The sequence below is a fragment of the Lathamus discolor genome, chromosome 20, assembly GCF_037157495.1.
Source record: "Lathamus discolor isolate bLatDis1 chromosome 20, bLatDis1.hap1, whole genome shotgun sequence".
Taxonomy (NCBI): domain Eukaryota; kingdom Metazoa; phylum Chordata; class Aves; order Psittaciformes; family Psittacidae; genus Lathamus; species Lathamus discolor.
Genome location: NC_088903.1, coordinates 5,582,265 through 5,603,265, shown reverse-complemented (window position 1 = coordinate 5,603,265; position 21,001 = coordinate 5,582,265). Strand labels below are relative to the sequence as shown.

Genomic DNA, 21,001 nt, shown 5'->3' with positions numbered 1-21,001 from the left:
TACATTCCTTCCAGTCTAGGCAGTGCTCTCCAACTGCCTGGCACTGATGTTAATGCCTTGCTTCCTAATCAATCAAGTCTGCTGCATGCTTCCTTAAAGGAAAACTCTGTTCATGTGGTTCAGCCCAATGACACGGACTTTCACAGGTGTAAGAAGCATTTGTCACCAAAGATGACACTGATGTGGGAAGCGAAGGTGAAAATTCATCCTGTTTGGCATCTCTGAGCGCATGCTGTGGGCAGTTCTGTTTCATAAAGCTGACTGTGAGCCACAGACTTTGTAGCTCATTTTACAGCTGATGTGAATGTCTTGATTGTAGAAAGAACTATGGGGCTATGAAGAAGTTACATGTGTGTAGTAGGGACAGGACTTGCCTTTGCTTACTCTACTAACGAAAGTGGTTTCAGGAAGTAGGAAGGCAGCACCGAGCTGCCAGGCTGATGGCTGAACTGGAGCTCTAATTGCTGACACTCCTCTATGCAAACTGCCTGTCCTAAAACTGTAGAGCTGATTTAACAGCCATTCTCCTGAGCAAGCTGTCATCCCTTCCTGGAGAACATCTCACATCTCATGCAGCCTGTGTTGTCTGAGGAAGTTGTAGTAAGTCTCTGATGTTGGTTAACTCCTGAAGCTGTGCGCTTGGGCATGGGAGGAATAACAAGATCAGCTGTTAGCATAAGTGGGTTCTACAGCATAATCACAAGTTCTTGTGTCCCTTTAGATGTGTTGTGTCCTGCTGCATACAACCTTTGTGTGTCACTTTGAGCAGTCAAATGTCAGCTCCAGCCTGGCACAAATCAGCACTAATGGTGATTAACCCAAACTTCTGCAAGTGTAGGATGAAATGATCCCAAAGAAGATCATAAACTTCATCCCTGATGTGTCTTGTTTTCCAGCAGGAGAAGCTGCAGGGCCACAGCAGTGGGGTGATCAGATGGCTCTCCAAGTGGGTAGAAGGAACCCAAGCAGCAGTGGAGGATGTTGCAGCAGCAGGTATGAGACATGTCTGTTACAGCTGTAGTTTTGAGTCCCTTGCCTGGTCTGAATTGGTTGATTGACTTGCCCTCCTTGTATTCCATTCCATGTTCTGTTGGCAGTGCTGGGCTTCAGTGATTACTTTTAAGTGCACTCTTTCCTGCTGGTGTATTGATGATTCATACTATTAGGAGAAGCTTCTGCCTTGCCTTGCCTTAGTGAAAATGATGTATTTCATAACGTCTCCTTACTCCTAGCAGGGCTTATGCTCTGTTCCCAAAACTCCCACTGTTTTCACTGCAGGCATGACCAGACTGTGAAATAGCTTGGCTGGTCTGGTGAATAATCTGTTAGTCTCTTTTAATAAACTGCAGTTTTATTTGTCTTGCTGCTCTTTAGAGCTTTTCTATCTCAAAACATTCAAGTGCAGAAACTGCCCAGCAGTGAAACGCAGCCATCTCTTTTGGGGATAGAGTGGGAGGCAGACAGGCATTTTACTCCACAGTTCAGAGTGAGAGGAATTTTGTTCAAGGACAATGAGGGAAAGCTTAGCTTGTGTGCTGAATGACCCTTTGATCTTCCACGTTCATGCTCAGCTGATCAGGACTTTAAATCTAAGCTCTGTCTCCCTCCTACCCATAGCAAACAGCCAGAAATATAATCTCATTTAGGACTTGAGCACTGGACCAGAATGACAGGACTGCAGTGGCAACTGGTCAGCCTCACATGTGTCCTATTTGCCTGTCACTTCCTCAAGTGACACTGACATAAAGCCGAAGAATAAGGGGTAGCAGTTCTGCAGTGCATAGCAGGGTCTACTCAGAGGTGTCCAATGGGAAGGGAAGGCTAGCTACAGAAACATAGTCTCCTGTAAACACCGAGGGACAGGGCAGTGTTGGAGCATTAGAAGGTGACTTTCAGGAATGTGCCAAATAGGTCAGTCCAGAGCCATGAGATGGATTTGATCATTGGGAAGCTTTGTGGTGGTTGCTCATTATTTGCTGTGCTTTCTGAGGCTCTGAGAACAGTTCGCTGGTGTGAGCTCAGCTCTCCTGGGCCGGGAGAAACTGTTGTGGCAGAAGCAAAGGAAATGAGCAGGCAGAGGATGAGGAGCAGTTGGATCCTTCATGTGCAGCCCTTGAGCAGTTGTAAAAAATTGTGTTACTCCTGCTACTATGCAGCGCGTCACTGGGAGCCTGAACTACAGGGAGATGACTGCAGTGTGTAGGCCAGAGTGGAGCCTGGAGGACTTCGGTTTTCTCTCACTCCGTGGTGTGTGTCTGTGAGGAAGGTTACAGAAAGGTTGTTCTTGTTGCAGATAAACTTGGCTGGCTGATAACGTGCAACTCGGCTGACCTGGAATGGCTTTAGCCCATTTGATAGGTGACAGTTGGTGCTTTCCTGCCTCGTCCTACATACTACAGCAAAATGTGTGGGTTTAAACCATTTGGTGAAAGCAAAACTTGGGCTTGAGGCAGAGTGGCACTTAGCTTAGGTTGTGATAAACCACTTTGTTACAGTATTCCTTTACTGTGTTTGTAGCATGAGGTGTGATGAGAACAGGAACAGCTCTGTGACCTCCTTTATGCTAACCCAGAGCAGCACAGAGGAGGAGTTTTACATTGTTCCAGCTGTGGGTATTGGGTTCCAGTTGCATAGCCTTAAAAAGGCAGAGAAACTGAAAGGTGAATTTGAATTTCTAGGTTGGAAGGACTCTGAAGGGTTCCTGAAATAACTGCTGTGGACCTTGGGAAGGAAATGCTTTCAGGAGGAGTGGTGTTGCTGTGAAGAAATGTCTGTATCCGGGTGGCAGGAAGGTTTCGGAGATCATCAGGGTATGGTTTTACTTTGTTGCTGGAGTGGGAGCTGGGATGGAAAGAACTTTGAGGAGAGGAGACACTCTAGGACCCTTTGAATGAGGAATTTTAGGTTGTAAGGTTAAATGACAAGAGCAATACTTGACCTGTCCTCAGGGGAATGCTGGTAACTCTGAGAAAGGGATATACCCTAACACTATTGCTGTTCTGGAATGTTCCCCTAGCTTAGTGCAGTCCTGAGCAGGGATAATTGTGCCTCCTTGTGTGACTGGGTTTCCATCTTATCAGAGATCTCACAACTCTCCTTGCTGGAAGAGATAAGGATGATTAGTTCCATGGGTGGCATCTTACTTGTTTACTGAGCTCTCATAACCAAAGCTGTGGATTCTCTGGTCTCTTTGCTCTGTCAGGAGGTACAGGAGGTACCTCCTGTCTTTTCCTTCAGTAACTGCAGTGTTGCACTGTGTACCACCTCTTCCCCGAGGGGTGTTTCTAGAAGCAAGGAGGTAGCACTGTCCTCTTCCCCTCTGTTCCCTGATGACATGCAAATAGAAGGAGCCTCATGAGCAGAGGTACTGGAAGATGATGGGGAACGCTGCTCTGCAGTGATAGCCCAGCTGCCTGCTGCTGCCACCACCTCTCCTCTCCAGACAGCTTGGCATGAAGCCCGGGCTGCTTTGCTACCTCATGCCTTTCCCCCTCTTGTTATCGAGCCATGCCACAGCTTCCCAGGCTCCTGGGTTAGAGAGATCAGCCTCACCCTTTGCACTTGGGCAGATGCTTCCTTCAGCCTGCATAACTGTGTCCATCTGGATGCAGAATATAGGCCTGGACCCACAGCAGATAGAGTCTGCTTGTAAGTGAAGTGTGGATATGGGAGTGGAAAGGGTGAAACCCAATGACCTTTGAGTATTTCAGCCTGGAGAAGGCTCCTGAAGGGGAGACCTTAGAGCAGCTCCAGTGCCCAAAGGGGCTCCAGGAAAGCTGGAGAGGGGCTTGGGACAAGGGCCCATAGGGACAGGCCAAGGGGAATGGCTTGAACCTGCCCGAGGGGAGACTGAGCTGAGCTCTTAGGCAGACGCTCTTCCCTGTGAGGGTGCTGAGGCGCTGGCACAGGGTGCCCAGAGAAGCTGTGGCTGCCCCATCCCTGGCAGTGCTCAAGGCCAGGTTGGACGCAGGGGCTTGGAGCAAGCTGCTCCAGTGGAAGGGGTCCCTGCCCGTGGCAGGGGTTGGAGCTGGATGATCTTCAAGGTCCCTTCCAACACAAACCAGTCTGGGATTCTATGACCCTGTGAGTGGGCTGGGAGGAGTCGTGTCCTTGATCTGAGATACAGGAGGGAGCAGCAGGATCAATCCTGCCCTGTCCAGCTCCACCAGCCCCCTGTGCCTGCATCTGCCCCAGCTCCTGCTGTGCACCAGCCCCGAAAACGCACCTGCAGCATCCTGATTTCTGCTCTTTTCCCAGTTACTTGTTTACACTCAGCTGGGAGGGGTTGCAGCAGGATAACGCTGCATGTGGGATGCCTGCCGGGGACACACCGCTGGAAGCTCACTCCGCACTAAAACCTCCATTAGCGCTTTCCGCGCGGGTTGGTGTGGTTTAAAGGCAGTGAGCAGCCGCTGGGCTCGGAGCCGAGCTCGGCGTGGGGAAAGCCCCGGGAAAGCCCTCGGCCCCTTCCGGGCGGCGGGGCCGGAAGCGGGGAGCAGCGCTGCTGTCGCGCCCGGGTTCCAGCCTCCTTCCGCCCGTCGCCTTCCTCCCGGTGTCCGGCCCAGTCTCGCTGCCCCTCGGGCTGCAAGGGGCGGGGACGGCGCCGGGGCACCGGGACGCGCCTCCCTCGTCCCGGACGCGGAACACCAACACCAGCGGGGTTTAGAGGAGCCTTGCGATTGGTTGATCCGCAGCGGGGTGGGCGTTAACCCGGCAATCCGCTCTTGCGATTGGTTTTGCCGCAGCTGCGGGGTGGGAACGGCTTGAGCCTCTCTTCCCTCCTTGATTGGTTCTGACGCGAGGGGCGGTGCCTCTTTAGGCTGGCCGCATTTTTGATTGGCTACCGTGACAGCGCGTGCGGGGGCGGAGCTGGCAAAGCGCTCTCATTGGCTTCCGCTAAGAAGGGCGGGGCGTGCGGATTCGGGCAGCCAGTGACCGTCGGGCCCGCCCCGTTGGCCCCGCCCATCCCCGGAGCGCTGATAAGCGGCGGCGGCGGCGGCACGGGGGGCTCCGAGCGGTGGCGGGCGGGGATGGCCGGGGCGGGAGCGAGCGGCTGCCGCGGCGGGGCCGGGGGGCTCCAGCCGCTCCGCGCCACGGTCCCCTTCCAGCTGCAGCAGCGCCGCGGCGACGGGGGCCGGGCAGGTAACGGCGGGGCCCGGGTTCGGGCTCCGGAGCGGCACCGGAGCCGTTTCGCCGCGCGGCTGCTCCTGGTGCGACTCGCGGGCGGGGTGTGAGGGTAGGAGGCCGGGGATGAACCGGCTGGGTCCCAGCACCCGGGGCCCTGTGCGATTGGTACCGTGTGCGCTGGGTTGGTGCTGCACGGGTGGAAGTGAAAGACAACCGGAAGAGCGGGGAGCGGGGCACACACCGGAGCGGGGGGTTCGACGCCGGGGCCGGTGAGCGAAGGGAGTCCCCGCGGGCAGGACATGTCGGTGCTTGCAGGCGACCGCGAGTTGCCTGTTTGGAGGTTGTTCCCCCCCCTAAGAAAAGCACCCAAGTCCTGCGTGTGATGCGGCTGATCCGGCTTGATGAAGAACAACAATTGGTTCTGCGCTGATGGCAGTGGGTCCCTAATTGCAGTACTGAGAGTTTTCTGACCGCTGCAGGAATGCCTACTGAAATGCAACTTTTGGGTGACCTAATCATAGTCTTTGCCTTTTCTTCCTGTGTGTGACTTGTGGCTGTTGGTGGGATGGATGCTGGGTTCGTGCTTGGCTGTTAGCTCTCTCCAGAAGTATTAAAATAACAATGAAGCACTTTCTGGGGGGTTAAATATAAGATTAAGCAGACTCATGGGGCCAGAGGGGACTATCAGTCCAGCTTTGGGCAGCTGATCTTTGTGGCATTCAGAGTGCTCGTCTCTTGCTTAAAGCAGCAGGTCTTTAATCTGCTTTGCAGAGGCTAGAGCTCATCCTGCAACGAGAATTGATGGCCCTGAAGTGTCCCGTGTTTCCCTACTTGGGACTTGGAGTCATTCCTGCCCCTGGCAGGGTTCGTATTGATCAGAGGAGCTATTAAAAAGCATTTGGCTCTGTTTCCATTTGAAACAAGTTAATGAAATACATTTTTTGGAGTGCTGGTGAATCCTTCCCTCAGCACTGTGCTGAGCTGGAGGTGAAGCTGCACTTAATGGGGTAATTACTCAGTAGCTTCTGATGTTATAAAGAAAAGAGAGGAAATCTCAAAGCCTGCGGGCTCCTGCTTGCGTTGGAGCCCTGCAGTTTACCTGCAGCTTTCTGAGGGCAGAGCAGCTGGAGCTCTGCTGCCACGAGCCAGAATTGCTGCTCTTCATTTCTTCCTGGCTCTGTGCCTCCTGTTCAGTCTCGAGGAGCTGGGATTTTTCCTCTCAATCACAATCATTTCATCCAGAGTTTTGGAAGTGTTCACATTTCCATTGCCTCCTCGCTCTTTGTAAGCTCCACTTTGCTGCCTGCCTGTGTGGGAGCTGGAGCAGTAAACTGGCAGTGTTTAACCAAAACCTGGTATCCTGGTGAGTCATCCTCTGACACTTTTCCTCCTACCTTTTGGGAGCCCAGCATGGAAATCTATTGCTTTAGCACCTCTTTCCTCACTTGACTCTGCTGATTTTCCGGATTGCTCTGGAGCTTTGTGCTGCTGGAGTGGGCTTTTGGAATAAGAGGTGCAGGGTGAGCTGGGTCTGATCCTGCAGCTGCTCTGATCATAGAGGATCCCATTGAGATGAGGAGCAGCTGCTGAGGCTCTCAAAGGGCTTCTGTTCCAAGGAAGAGCTGGGGGATGCCAGGAAGGAGGCCTAAGAATACTTTAAGAGAACTTAACTTGCTGTTTAGTGATCCAGGCTGGCAGGACTTGTGGTGATGGGTGTCACTGAGGTCAGCGTCTGGGGTTCTTTTCATTCCTTCTCTCTTTAGTGATGCAGCTTTAGGTGGTGAAGCAGGTAATGTGTTTGTGTTTGAGCCTCTTCAGGTGCAGGCCAGGCCCAACCCTGTTGCATCCATCATTTTGCCAGCTTATGTGGCTGCAGGCAGCTCCTGGGGTAGCTGGAGCCCTGCAGCTGCCCTAACACTGTTGAGGTTCCATGTTCTCTTGGCTGGGATGAGCTTTGTGGGGTCTGTGAGGTTTCAGTGGGGTAATAGCAGTGCTTGTGCTGTTTGCAGCTAGTTTGAGCTGTCCCTGGCATGGCAGAATGCTCCAGAGGAACCAGGAAACTCGCAGGTCATTTACTCTGGGTGGATTTTTATTTCATAGAATCCTGGACTGGTTTGGGTTGGAAGGGAACTTAAAGCTCATCCACCAGAGCAGCTTGTTCCAAGCCCTGTCCAACCTGGCCTTGAACGCTTTGAGACCCTTTCAGCTGGGGTTGCCCAATGCAGCTGCATGGACCAGAGCAAAGGTTTCCCCATGACAGGGAGTGGAGAACTGGAAGAACCCACTTGTGCAGAGAAGTGGTTCTGTTCCAGGTGTGGTGAGCCCTGCACTGCCTGACTGCTCACTGGGAAACCAGCCCGCAGTGCTTGGCCTAGCCCTGGCAGAGGAATGATGTTGAGCACCACAGTGCAATGAGCCCTCTGTGTGCAGAGCTGGGATGGTGAAATCCTGGGTAAGTGGCAGTGCTGGCTGCACTGAGCTGATCTTGGCACTTCCCTCGTGGCTCCTGCAGCTGAAGGTGAGAGCCCTGGGTTAGTGGGGTTCCCAGTTGGACAAGAAAGGTCTCCAAGAAAGACCAATAAATTCCCTCTTGGAATTTGTACTAAACAGGCTTTTTTTGCATTAAAAATGAAACTTGTGGTGCTGCCATTGAAACCACCTGATGATGTGGGCTTGGCTCTCCAGGAAATGAGGGCAATCTCAAGGGAGATTGTGTGGTTGGTAAATAACGGGAGAGAATGCTTTCTGTGCTTTCCTGAAACCTGCTGCATGACTCTGGGCAAGCTGCTGCTCCTCCCTGTGCCTCAGTTTCTCCTCCTTGCAGGCTGGAAGCATTCAGGAACAGCAATAATGGAGTTTGTATGGTTCCTGCCATGCTTGAGCCTGAGGCTGCTCTGTGCAACTCTTGCATGCGTAATACTGTTGTGCTTACACTCTTTAGGCTAGCTGTAACACTGAGCTTCTGTTAGCTTTGGTGTCCTGCTCACCAGTTAGAAGAGACAGCAAGAAGGTGAGCAGAAGGTCTATCACATGTGATACTCTTGCTGAGTTGTTTCAGGAGCTTCTCATGGGCACTGGCTCCAGACAGATGGCTTTACTGCAACCAGCCAGGAAGAGAACTGGGAGGAGGGCTTGTCATCCAGTGTTAATGTGATTTATGTGGTTCTGTCTGTGTGAGGGACAGGAAACCTTCATTTTCCTTGTTTCCCACCTTTGTAACTGTAGAAATACCAAAGAAATACCAAATTCAGTTTTCATTTGACTTTGTTTTATCTCTACTGGAAGATTTCCAAGGCCTTGACAATCAAAGGTTCCTAATCCTCAGAGTGGGAGCTCAGAGCAGTCATCCCGATGCCCAGATGCTGATTTAAGCAGGGTTAACAAAAAAGGGGGGAAAACCCAACCCACAGCTCCAGATTCATTGCTTGGGTTTCACTTCTGATAGAGGTGACATGGATGAGCCTGGCAGAGCCTTAGTCATCTGTGTGTTTCAGGAGCAGAGTGAGCAAGTCCTAAAGATCTAATGTTTGAGCAAGTGTTTGCTTGTTTCTAGACCAGTCTCTTGCTCATGAGAGGCTGCTGCCCATCTGCTTGCTTTCTGCTAGCTCTTACTTCAATGTCATTGTGCATACCAGTCCAGAAGCATGCCCAGCCCCTGTCAGTGGGTAAGAGATGGGCTTGAAGATCCCACCAAAGCAGTGTCTTGCGTCAGGCTCGCCTGAGGAGCTGTGCACTTCAACCTGAGGCCTTGAGGATGTTGAAATTCCTCAGATGATTTTCTCATTTGAAAAACAAACTTCGAAAGCCTGAAGTTAAAGGTGAAGAGTTCAGCTCTTTTCCTCCATCACCAGGGTGTTCAGCTTCAGCCTTGGAGCTGTGTTGGAGGGAAATGCTCTTCAACAGCGTCTGCATCCAAAAACCTCAAAAGACAGTTTGAACTGCTGGTGTCCCCTCTTAATTCCTTTCAGTGCTATCTGCAGATGCTGTGGCCTTTGGGCAGCTCTCTCCAGCTGGATTCAACACAGCTTGGAACCAGGGGAGTGATCACAAAGCCCGGAATTGCTTCCTTTGTGCTTCAGGGCCACTTGTGAAGCCCCTGGGGCTGGTTCAGCAAAGGCCATGGGGCAGGTTCCTGCTGGGTTGTATCAGAAGGGGCTCCAGCTCCTCAACCTGCTGTAGGACCCTCTTTGCCCCTGGAGTGTCCCCCTCGGTGGGGGGCTCTTTTCTGTGCCAGTCAAGAGCTGAAGCAGAGAAAGGTTCTCATGGGGTTTCTTAGAGGGCTGTGCTTGGGAAGAGCAGGTACTTTCTGGGGCGGTTTGGGCTCTGGGTGTGTGTGGTTTGGGTAAGAGGCAGGAGGGGCAGACCCTGTGGTTCAACCACAGCTTCTGCCTCTCCACCGGAAGGTGCAGTGGATTTCAGTGTGCTGAGGGCTTTGTTTCTATGGTACAGTTGACTCAAAGCAGCAAAGAGCTGTGAAATCCCATCCTGGCATGGGTGGGAGTTTCCTTTCAGTTGTAAATCTGCTTTAAGAGCAAAGGGTTTGTGAGTTTAAAATACAGAGGGGGAGAGAGGTGTCGGATGTGTCCCTTGCAGAGAGCTGGAGCTTGGAGCAGCCTGGTCTGGTGCAAGGTGTCCCTGCCTTGGGTGGGGTTTTGTGCAGACCCCTCTGCTGGTGTGGTCTTAGCGCCTTGTTTGTCCTTTGGTGCCCCAAGTAAGCACGTTCTGCAGGGTCCTGATCTCCTCATTGCTGGTTAAAGCTTGAGTTCTCCCTCTTGCCTCATCTCCTTACAAAGACCTGCCTGTAGCTGGCTCTGTGGAGAGAATCTTCTTTCCCTCTCCAGCTTCTGTGACCTTCCCTCCCAGCACCTTTCCAGCCCTTGATCTTGCCTTTGTTTCTCTCTTGGGAGTTAGCTCTGACCATGCCATGAATTCCTGTGAAATGCTTCTCTGTTTTCCAGCACATCTGCAGATTCCTGCAGTGTTCAAACTAGGATTTAAAGTTTCATTAAGAACAAGGAAAGCAGCCCCTTCATCTCTTTTGGGGGCTTTCTGGGATTCCCAGAGGAAAAGCTTTTATTTCTTGCCTAATCCTGCCTTGCTTTCAGGTGGTGTGATAGGTAAGGTCCTCTTGGGGAATGAACCAGCAGCAATGCTTTGCTGTGCCACCAGGAAGTGCCTGGGCTGACTGCAGTGGATGGGTTCCCCCATCTTCACATTCCTTTTTAGTGTGGAGAGAGGCACAATGCTGGGAAAGGCAGTTCTTCCCCTGTGAAGATTGACAGTCTTGCTCTGGTAAAGATCGGGACTGCTCAACTGCAGGGAAACTGCAGCGAGATTTAAATGAGTTCTAATGGTGAAGCTTCAGTTCTGGTCTTGGTTTCACTCCCACTTCTGCTGCTTGGGAACACCTGGGTGAAGTGGGTTGGGGCCTCAGAAGAGAGGTTTGCTGATCAGGTACCCTCCTGCAGGGTGAGGTGAGGTGGGATTCCCTGTTCTTAACATCCTCTGCAGGTCCTGCCTGTGTCTGCTCCAGTTACATCTGAAGACAAGGAGAGGAGAAGGGAGGCTGTTGGATTTCTTGCTGTGGCTCAGCCTCACCTCCTGCTCTGATGCTGTGGCCAAGACCTGCTCTGCACCCGAGCTGTGGGTTTGAGCCGTAACTCAGGAAGCAGAACAGTTCTGAAGGTGTACATAGGGTGCTTTTAGTGCTCTGCCATGGTAGGAAAGCTCATTTCCTTTCCACTGGTGGAGCTGCTGCTCTGGTGACCATCCTAGCAATGCCAACGTTTCTTGTGCCACCTGAACTGTGTCTGAGTGGCTGCTGTGCAACAAGTAAGTGCTTTGTATAGAGATTTCCAGGCAGATAGTGTGGGAGGATGTGGCAGATGCAGGGAGCGGTGCTGGGGTGCAGTGGGGGATGCTGACACCCATCCAGCTGCCTGGTTTGATGGGGATACTTTATCTAAAAGTAAAGTTTCTGACACAAGGTCCTGCTGTGATCATAAGAAATTAGACTTAGGCCTTTGTTATCTCACTGCACCCAAAACTCGGGGCATGGTCTGAGTAAGATGGTTCCATCCTGGCATGGCTCTCCCTGCCACATCCAATAACCCAAACCCTACATCCAAACCCATTTGGTACACCTGGATATTGCAGAATGCAGGGCAAGCTTCCCTCTGTGGGAAGCCTCTGCCCGTTGCTCTATGGTTAACTGGGAAGCTGCAGCTATTTAAACATAGACTTTTGTTTTTGTGCTTCCTCACTTGAAGTTAGACCTTTGCAGGGATGTACTCCAGAACTATCAGGCTCGGAACAACATGTCCCTGAGTTTCTGATATTGAAGGTTCTGTTTCCCCAGGGTGAAATCTACAAAGGGAAGGAAGGAAGGAAGAACATTTTACAACTCTAAGTAGTAAGGGGAACTTTAGTTTTGCTTGCCATCATTGTCTGGTCCAGCTGTCAGTATTCCTTAGTGAAAAGTGACCCTAGGAGTTGCATTAAGTTTACTGCAGACTCCTGTTTTCTCTTTCTAGATGCAGAGATTGGCTCTAGAGAGACTGAGGCATCTCTGAGCTCACTGCTGCTGTGGCTGGGACAGACCAGGGACACTGCACATCTGAAGACTTCCTACTTTGCACCAGTCTAACTTGTGCCTGCACAAAAGCCCTGTGCAGCGTTTGGAGGCAGCCAAATGGCTCCTGGAGATAGGGCTCTGTTATCTGCAGCAGCTTCATTGTCACACGGGAAGGAACAGCTCCACAACCTGACACTTGTCAGCTGTGGAGCTGGCGTGGACCAACTCCAGAGCTTGTGGCCAGGTGGCAGCTCTGCAGGCTTGGTGCAGAAGGATGATAATAGCACAGGGACTGTAAACAGGACACTCCACCCTGCCTCAGTGCCCCAAATGCTGTGCAGGCAGCCTCTGCACCCAGCAGCACCCTGCCCTTCCCTTCCCTGGACTGTTCAGTGGTAGAGCTCTGTGGAAAGGAGCAGCAGTTGTTGCTGTTCATGCATCAATAGCTTTAGATGGTGGTCAGCCATCCCACAGTTGTCACTGTAGGAGGCCAGGTCTCCTTTGCTCTCAGCCATAGAATCAACTATGCTGGAAAAGACCTTCAAGATCAAGTCCACCACTAAACCATATCAGTTGTGTCTGTTCTTGAGCCCCTTCAGGCTGTTTTTGCCCACATTGTCCATATTGGAGGTTTGGAGTACAGAGATGACCCCAGTCGTTCAGGATGTTCTGGTTATATCAGAGAGCTTTTGGGGGCCGTGGACTGTCAGAGCAGCGTGGGATGGGGCTGCACTGCTGCAGGAGGGTTCAATTCCTCTGAGCAGCAGGAGAGGAAGAGACAGATGCAGTCACATGTAATGGAGGTACAAGTGACTTTGCTTGTGTGGGCAATGAGGCATTGAAGAGGAAGCCACAGATACTCATGGGTTTCTAAACTGGAGCTTGTGGTACTTGCTGTTAACTGTTGGGAGCAGGGAGCGTGCCTGGAACTGCACACTGAGGCTTTAATCCAGTGTGGCCCTTTCGAGGTGTGGCTGTGCAGGGCCTAATGCTTCTCTTGCCCTTCCATGTGGCTTTTTGTTCCTGCCCTTTTCTCACCTAGAGCTCGAATTCCACTGCTCAAAAATGTGATTTTAGCTGATGAAAAAGATTCACCAGGCCATGTCCCTGGAACAGCCTCAGCTGGGGGCTGCAGCACCTTTGTATACAGAGGTATTCAGCAAACACAACAGAGTGTTTTAACAGTTTCAAGGCTGAGTTTAGGGTGGTTTAACTCCCTCCCTGCCTGTTCTGCCTGAAGGGACAGGCCAAGGGGAATGGCTTTAACCTGCCAGAGGGGAGACTGAGATGAGCTCTTAGGCAGAAGCTCCTCCCTGTGAGGGTGCTGAGGCTCTGGCACAGGGTGCCCAGAGAAGCTGTGGCTGCTCCATCCCTGGCAGTGCTCAAGGCCAGGTTGGACACAGGGGCTTGGAGCAAGCTGCTCCAGTGGAAGGGGTCCCTGCCCGTGGCAGGGGTTGGGGCTGGATGAGCTTTAAGATCCCTGCTAACCCAAAGCAGGGTGGGATTTTCCAGGCTGTATGTGCCAGTTCCCTTGTGATCATTGCAAGGGATGTGGGCCTGTTAATTGTGACACTGCTGGTGCTGAGCCTTGGCTTTGGAAGTCTCATGTTCTTTTCTTTCCCCCTGTGCAGCCAGCGTCCCCTGTGCTGCTGCTGTGGAGAAGAGCTGCCGTCCCCGGCAGCCCCGTGTGCGGCGCACCTCCTCGCTGGACACCATCGTGGGCTCCTACCTGCTGGGACAGTGGCCTCGGGATGCTGAAGGAGCTTCCACCTCATGCATGAATGACAAAGCTACCCAGGTAAAAACACCGGCAGACTGCCCTTGAGGTCTGTGGCCCAGGAGGGGGTTGCAGGACTGCAGTGAGCTGTAAACAGGGGTGAATAGGGAAGACAGTACACTTCCACCCGTCCAGCTGCAGCTTTCTAGGAAGGCTTTTCCCCCCTTTTGCTTCCCAGCTTCACTTGATTCCGCTTTGGTACAGAGTTAGAATTTCCTTGGCCTTGTTTGGAGGCAGATGGCCTCTGGCTCCCTTCTCCAGCACTGGCTCGATGCTACTTTAGTGTTTCCTGGTTTGCGGTCCTGGGCCAAGTCCTTATATAAAGCCTTGGGCTATGTGCCACACACTGCTCGGAGTCAGGGGTGCTCCCACCACGGGCTCGCTGGCACAGGCAGCTCTGCTGGAGGATGGAAGAGCTCCAGTCCTCGAGGAACTCTTAGCAACCTGTAAATATTACTGTACGGCAGCAAATAGTGCCATATCTGCAGAGGTGGAGGAATTCGGGAGGATAAGGGCATCCGTTTGCTCAACGAGTGGTTTATTCAGCACATTGAGCCTCTGTGAACTCCCTGTTTGAGCTTTGCTATTCAACAATTTATTGCTGGGCTGTTTGCAGGAAATTCTCCATTGGATTCCAACTTCCATTGTCCCTTTCCAAAGTATTCTTGCCTGCTTTTGTTCCAGTTCTAGTGCCCAGGAGCTCTGCTGAGGGCAGAGGCCATGCTGGAAAGGAAGGGAAAGAATTTGCCTAACTTGATTCCTAGGCAGAGAAGCACACTCTGCCTTTCTGGCCTTATCACATGGTGGGAACACTTAACCCCAGTGCTTTGGGGCTAATGAGTTTGTCTTGCGCATGGCCTGTTTGGGGAGTAGGTTGGAGAAGAGGGACACCTTCTTCCTGGAATGGAAGCCATGACTATGTTAATTCCTGTGTGAGCATGGAGCTGAGCACTCCTGGCAGTGAATAGGTGCTGCAGCCTTTCAGCATTATCTGCAGGAGTCTTGCAAATGGCGATTTCACCTTGCACCATGCCTGTGAAATGAGCATTGATCTCCAGTGCTTCACACACAAACCCCAGTGTGTGGCAAAGGACTTGGCTGGTGATAGCTGGGAATGAAGTCCTCGGATCCAGCCTGCCCTGTGGATCAGAAGCTCCTCCTCATAACCCTGGCACTTTGCTGCTCCTGCCCTGTTCTCAGGCTCAGCTGTTCCCAAACCTGGGACTCTCTCTGTCATCAGCACGTGTTCATCTCCTCACTGAGCTCCTGATGAGCTCTTCTGCAGAGCTCTGTCCGGTTGCTGTCATGGGGTGGGTAAGTGAGGGTGCAGGTGCTCAGTATGGGGTTGAGGGTACCAGCACTGCACAGGGTCAGAGCTTGTGACTTTCTTGTGCTGTGCAGAGCACTTTGTTCTCTCTCCTGTCTCTGAGGAAGCGGTTTTGTCACAGTTAGTACAAAAGGTTCTGTAATTTCCTTCTGCCCTGACAGGGCCTGCAGAGGTGGGACGTGTCTGCGCCCTCTGCTCTCAGGCCTTCTATTGCGAGCAGCAGCTTTTCTTCCTTTTTAGGCCTGAGTTTTCTTGTGAGCCCCAGTGCTTGGGTGTCCCAGCAATAGGGTGCAGTAAGTGACTCCTCAAGCAGGGCTCAGGAGGCTTCTGTTGACTTGAGGGCAGTTTCTGTCCCATCCTGCAAGGCAGGGCTGTGCCTGGCAGCTGGAGTTCAGCTTCCCACACACTTGCTTCTTGCAGTAACATGGGACAGGGCTGTTGTCTCGTCCCTTAGACCTGTGCCTCTTGTCCTTATGTGCATGATCTCCTGGGACACACAATGACACAATGCTTTGGGATAACGGCCAAATAATGGTGTTTGAGTTGTTTAGGGGAGAGTGTTTGAGGTAGGAAATGAGCTCAGATGTGCCATGTGCAAGGCTGGTCCTTGCCATAGGATTTCCTATCGTGTTAGGCTGCTCCTTAACTCAGTCTGGCACAGGTCAGGGTGGCTGTGAGTGCTCAGAGCAGAGCAGGACCCCAGGGCAGTGGTTCAGGATCTTCTTTCTTCTCTCCAGTCAAACTGGAGTAGAACTGTGCTGTGCTGCCTGCTGCTCACAGGCATTGCAAAATGGAGATGTAGGCAACAGGGAACACAGTGCTGCTTACAATGCTATGTGTAAGAAGGGGCTTCATTCAGAGCCTGTTTTTCTGCCTGGAAATCACCTGTATCCCTCTCCAGAAGGGAAAGCTGGTGCCTCTCTGGGTAACTTGCCCTGTTCCTTTGGTTTAAACAGACTTTCAAGCCTGTTTTGAGAGCAGCAGCTTCTGTCATCCGCTGGATTCAAGAGGCTTGTTTAAAGCAGCTGCTGTTCTTGCAGTAGCCTCTGGGGAAATCAGCTCAGCTGCTCCGAGAGGAGCTGTTCTCAGGCCCTTGCACCTCCTGAGCCTGGAGGAGGGAAATGTTATCCAAAGCCTCCCACAGAAATGGCAGTGACACGGGGGGAGCATTCGGAGAGGCACTGAAATGGGATGTTAGGGAGGAAAAAGTGATGGTTGGTCTCAGACGCTGTGCCTGTGGGACTGCTGGGATCATGCTGAGTTCAGGGGGAGGAAGTTCACACCCTTTGCTGATCACATTAACAGCACTTTCTGATTTCCATTGATACTCAAACCATGCCTGGTGCTTGGCCAGCAGCTTGGGAATGTGGTGCTGAGGCTGCTCTGCATGAGGAGGCACTTGAGACCTGCAGCCCTGCGGATGGAGGCCCATGAGCTGCAGAGGCACCCGAGCTCCTCCAGCCCCTCTGCAGCCAACCTCTGGTTCTGGTTGTGCCTTTGAACCCTGGGCTGGGAGGCTGAGGTCTCAGGAGCACTTTGTGTGTTCTCACCCTCGGGTGAGGCTTTTCCTCTTGGTGATGCTGCTTCATACAATGAGTGCCTCGAACATGAAACACTGCAGCACAGCAGCACGGGGCTGCTGCAGTTTTTTCTCCAGGGTGATGCTCTTTATCTCATAGAATCATAGTCAGGGTTGGAAAGGAGCTTAAGATCATCTAAGGCACTTGGGGCGATTGTCCACCAGCGATAGGACAAGGGGTGATGGGTTCAAACTGAAACAGGAAGTTCAGGTTGTGAGGGTGCTGAGGCGCTGGCACAGGGTGCCCAGAGAAGCTGTGGCTGCCCCATCCCTGGCAGTGCTCAAGGCCAGGTTGGACACAGGGGCTTGGAGCAAGCTGCTCCAGTGGAAGGGGTCCCTGCCCGTGGCAGGGGTTGGAGCTGGAGGAGCTTTCAGGTCCCTTCCAGTACAAACCATGCTGGGACTGTTTCTGTGATTATTACGTTAATGGGGGAGGCGAGAACAGGCCAGTGAATGGGCAGAAGTGATCACTTGTTCTTAGGACTCCAGCACAGTCTCTAAAGCAGTCAATGTGGTTATTCTCAGCCATGTTTCTCATCACTCCAGACTCCAGTGTCCTGGCATGATGTGGAAGTGGGGAAAGCCAACTCCAGTGCTCACAAGCGTTCTGCTTCTTGGGGTAGCACAGACCACCGCAGAGAGGTAAACTACACCACTCCCAACGCTTGAGCAAGGTCTGTGCTAGTTCCTAATGTACAGGAGGCTGCTGCTGGCATGGGAGGGGAGTGGGAGGCCAGGAGACTACTGAAGATGAGACCTTAGCCCTTATTCTCATCCCTAACGCTCTGTGATCCAACTAAAGACTGATCTTGGTGGCTGCTTCTAGCAGGCAGCTATTGTAAAGCAGCTCCACTGCAGCTCAGTGCATTGCTGGTCAGTGTCGTGGTGTCTGGGGGTTCCAGGGGGTTCCCAGCGTGCTGTAGGCGGAGGAAAATCCAGATCCTCTGGAGGAACGGTGCTGGGCGCACTGCAGCAGAGCACTCTGTGATGAGGCCTTTTAAGGGGTTCTGCTCCATGCTTCTTGAGGAGGCCAAAGCTGCTCCTTGTGATTGAAGCCATCTCAATTTGGACACTTCCTTGTGGGTGGGAGGAGAGGGACCGGACCCGATCCTGTTGGGTGGAGGGCTGTTGGCTTGCCTGGTCCTAGCTCAAGCTCTGTTTGCCAGATTGCCAAACTGAAGCAGCAGCTCCAGAGAACAAAGCTCCACGGCAGAAGTGGCAGAGAAAAGGAGAGGAGCTTCCCACTGCAGGGGGACCACGCTGTCCTCCCATCCCTCCGGGTACGTTCCTGCCTCCCCTGCCCTGCCATCACCACATGTCCCAGGGCAGGGGTCCAAGCTGTTCCTATGCCTCAGGAGACCCTCTGTCTTTGCTCCTCTTCTCCCACCTCACCGTGTGCCTGTGCTTTGATCTGCAGTTACTGACGTGTCTTGGCTCTGCCGTCAGGCTTCTGTCAGCCTGAGCCTTGGGAATTGCTGTGGGAGCAGGATGAGTTTGTGCAGATACAGCTGTGAGCTCCTTTGTCTCTGGGCTGTGTTACAGGACTCTCCTTCAGGCTTCCCTTCTCCATCTCCCATTTTGAGGCTCAGCCCCTGCTTGCACAGGAGCCTGGAAGGCCTAAACCAGGAACTGGAGGAAGCGTTTGTGAAGGAGCAGGGGGAGGAGGAGCTGCTGCGGGTAAGTGAAGCTCCCAGGGCTGCCCTGGACCCTCTGGGTGCACTTGGAAATCCCTTCCTCTAAAGGCACCTCCTGTATCTGCGGCTTGGCCACGGGGACAGTCTGTGTGCCTGGTTTTGGTCTGTCCTAGGCATGTAACGGTCTAAATTGGGTCAAGTGGCTCCTGCTTCCCTCCTTAAACCTCGCTGGTGCTGTGAGAGATCAGCCAGTAGCAATCCCAGGGTGGCTGACTCCTCACCGACAGCCTTAAGACACTCAGACTGGTGTCCAGAGGCTCCTTTGCACTGGGCAGATGTGGGAGAAGTGACTCCAGATGGCTTGGAACTGAAGTGTGTTACAGGATCCAGAAGGACTCATGTCCTTGGAGCAGAGGCTCTGCCTGTAGTGCATCCAGCACCCCAAGCAGCTGCTCTCTGTAGCTAAAGCTGCTCTTAAACCCCTTCCCTGGTGCCAAGGGGCTTTCTTCCTCCTCTAAGACTTTGCTTCCTCCCTAGATCCTGGATGTCCCAGATGGGCACAGGGCACCAGCGCCTGCCCAGAGAGGCTCTGGAGCTGCGTCCCTGGTGCTGGAGCCTGGCGGTGGCAGCTGGAGCAGCCTCTCCCCTTCCCCTTCGGTGCCGCTGCACCTCTCCCCACCCCCCCCGGGGAGGCTGACAACGGAAGAACCCTCCTGTGCAGTGGATGAGGTGCAGCCAGAGCCCAAAGAGAAAGGTAAGAACCCGGAGCAGAGGAGTTGGGAGATCGGGGGGCAGAGGGGGGCAGTGGCTCATCCCTGTCTGTGTGCTGGGTTGGAGGCTGCAGCAGGGGTGGGAGAGAGGGTCTCGGTCATGGCTAAGTTGTGGTGCGTGGCTCCCAGCAGTAGATGGAGGACATGAGCTGGGAATGACACAGGAAAGGTTGGGGCTTTGCGTACTGCAGCCTCCAGCCCGGGGTCTGAAGGAACGCGGGGAGGTTGGAGCACTGTTGGTTCCTTTTAAACATTGCTCCAAATGTGCCTTTTCTTCCCCATCAGAGGAGGGCAGCCCCTCCCCAGTGCTGGCCTTCGCGTCCTCCCCTCGCCCCAACCACAGCTACATGTTCAAACGGGAGCCTCCGGAGGGATGCGAGAGGATCCGGGCCTTTGAAGAAGCTTCGTAAGTACCCGGAGCTGGTGTTGGCAGCGCTTGCTTGAGGACGGTCCTACAAGAGGCTGCTGGGAGGGGGGCAGCTGAGGGTCTGCTGCTACAATCACCCCCCCCCAAAGCAGGGAGCAGCCACTGGGGAAGCATTCCTGAGCAAACTGGGGCTGCTCCGGGCCTGGTGCTGAGCAGGAAGCTGGAATGCTGACCCTCGGAAGGGTCTGGTGGTCCCATCCCCTCCAGGCAGTGGGTGTTGGTCAGCAGAGCCCTTGAGGAGCAGAAGCAGTTGCAGAAGTCAGCTCTCAACAGACCGGGCTCCTCGTGCTGCTCTGTACCTGAGGGGGCTCAGCTCCCAGTCAGGCCCTCTGAAGGGTGCTGCAGCTCCGGGTGCTCTCCCTGTGGCTGCTCCATGCCCCTGGAGCATCCATCCTCAGCGCCATCCCCTCTTGTCTCTCCCCAGCTCCCCCAGCCCTGAGCAGCCTTTCCAGCCTTCCTGCCCAGACAAGAACAAGGTGCATTTCAACCCCACCGGCTCTGCCTTCTGCCCCGTCAGCCTGGTGAAGCCGCTCTTCCCAAACGTGGGCTTCCTCTTCAGGAGCTTCCCAGCTTCCTCCAGCCCCGGGCCGGGCACGCTGACGTCCTGCCAGCCCCCGGCCCCGTTCCTCGGGGCGCGGAAGGACGCTGCGGGCGGCAGCTTCAGCGACGTGGCCACGGCTCCTGCCCTGAGCTATGAACCCTGGAAGCGTGGTCAGGCCGAGGAGAGCGTCGTCTTCCACAGCTCCCTGGTGGTGTGAATCCTCCGGGAGCGCAGCTTCTCTAGCCTCTGGAGATCGGTGCCTTGAGGGTGGGATGCGACAGCCAAGAGGCAGCCCTGGGCCTGCGCCCCGCAGCAGGCTGATAGAACTGTGAAGCACGGAGTGCCATGGGATTCCTGGCTGCTGGAGAGGCTCCTTTCCCCGAGCCTCCCCTCTTCAAAGCACTTTCCTGTGATGAATTGTCCTTGTTTCCTGTGTGATTGTTTTGCTGGTGCAGAGGAGCAGAGGCAAAGTTGGGCTCTGGGAGGATTCGGGGTGGGGATTGCTGAGCCCTGGAGAGAGGGAAGGGGGAAGAAGAGGCCTGTGGGCCCCCTGCCCTCGGCTGTATCAGCACGGTCAGCGCAGCTCATCTCCCCCAGCACAGGTGGGGCTGGGGGGCAGCGGCTCCCGGGGCACCTTCACCCTCCCGGACAAGCAGGAAGCGTCGGGAATGTTGTGTGTGCGCTGCGGGCGCTGGTGTGAGCCAGCGGGAAGGAGCCAGCTGGGGCTGTTGGGTTTTCCGGGTGCCTTGGCAGGAAGAGGTAAAGGTCCCTGCTCCAGGGGGTGCTGCTGCGGGGGGGTCCCAGCACGGGGCTCTGGGGGGTGGCCCCTGGCAGCAGGGATGCGCTGGGGCTGAGCGCGGCCGCCTCTGCCGGTATCTGCTGTAAAACGTTTCCAAAGACACTATTTTTGCAGCTCCTTGAAGTCTGTTTTGGGTTTGTATTTGCAGAGCTTAACGGGGGGAGGGTCTTGTGCTGGAGGGGGTTCCTTGCCCTTGGGAGAGAGCGGAATAAACACTTGCGGCATTAACCCCGTTTCTGTGCCGCTTCGCTCGGTTGCAGTCAAGGGATTGAGCGTAGCCTGGGGGCGGCCGGGGCAGGGCGGGCGCTAGGACCGCGCAGGATGAGGCAGCTTCTCTCCTTGCGCATGCGCGCATGCTGTCAGAGTCGCCCCGGTGATGGCGGCAGCACCGCCCGCAACGGCCCCGTTAGCTCCGCCCACTGCCCACGGCCAATCCCCGCGCTCCA

The 21,001-nt window shown here is 53.9% G+C and overlaps 1 protein-coding gene across 6 annotated transcripts; it reads left to right on the top strand.

The window, feature by feature from the left end:
* Window positions 1-555: 555 nt before the first annotated feature.
* FAM117A (family with sequence similarity 117 member A) lies at window positions 556-20,173 on the top strand. Of its 6 annotated transcripts, XM_065699318.1 has the most exons (11): window positions 907-993; window positions 2,679-2,810; window positions 10,639-10,959; window positions 11,661-12,853; window positions 13,333-13,499; window positions 16,931-17,026; window positions 17,551-17,664; window positions 17,927-18,061; window positions 18,556-18,772; window positions 19,074-19,194; window positions 19,640-20,173. In XM_065699318.1, the coding sequence occupies exons 4-11, from the start codon at window positions 12,709-12,711 to the stop codon at window positions 19,971-19,973; spliced, it is 1,329 nt and encodes a 442-aa protein (XP_065555390.1). In that variant the 5' UTR covers window positions 907-993; window positions 2,679-2,810; window positions 10,639-10,959; window positions 11,661-12,708; the 3' UTR covers window positions 19,974-20,173. The 6 variants fall into 6 exon arrangements, with proteins under 6 accessions (XP_065555392.1, XP_065555390.1, XP_065555394.1 ...); XM_065699322.1 differs by lacking the exon at window positions 11,661-12,853; XM_065699320.1 differs by lacking the exons at window positions 2,679-2,810; window positions 10,639-10,959; window positions 11,661-12,853 and adding an exon at window positions 556-600 and having other exon boundaries at window positions 897-993.
* The last annotated feature ends 828 nt before the right edge of the window (window positions 20,174-21,001 follow it).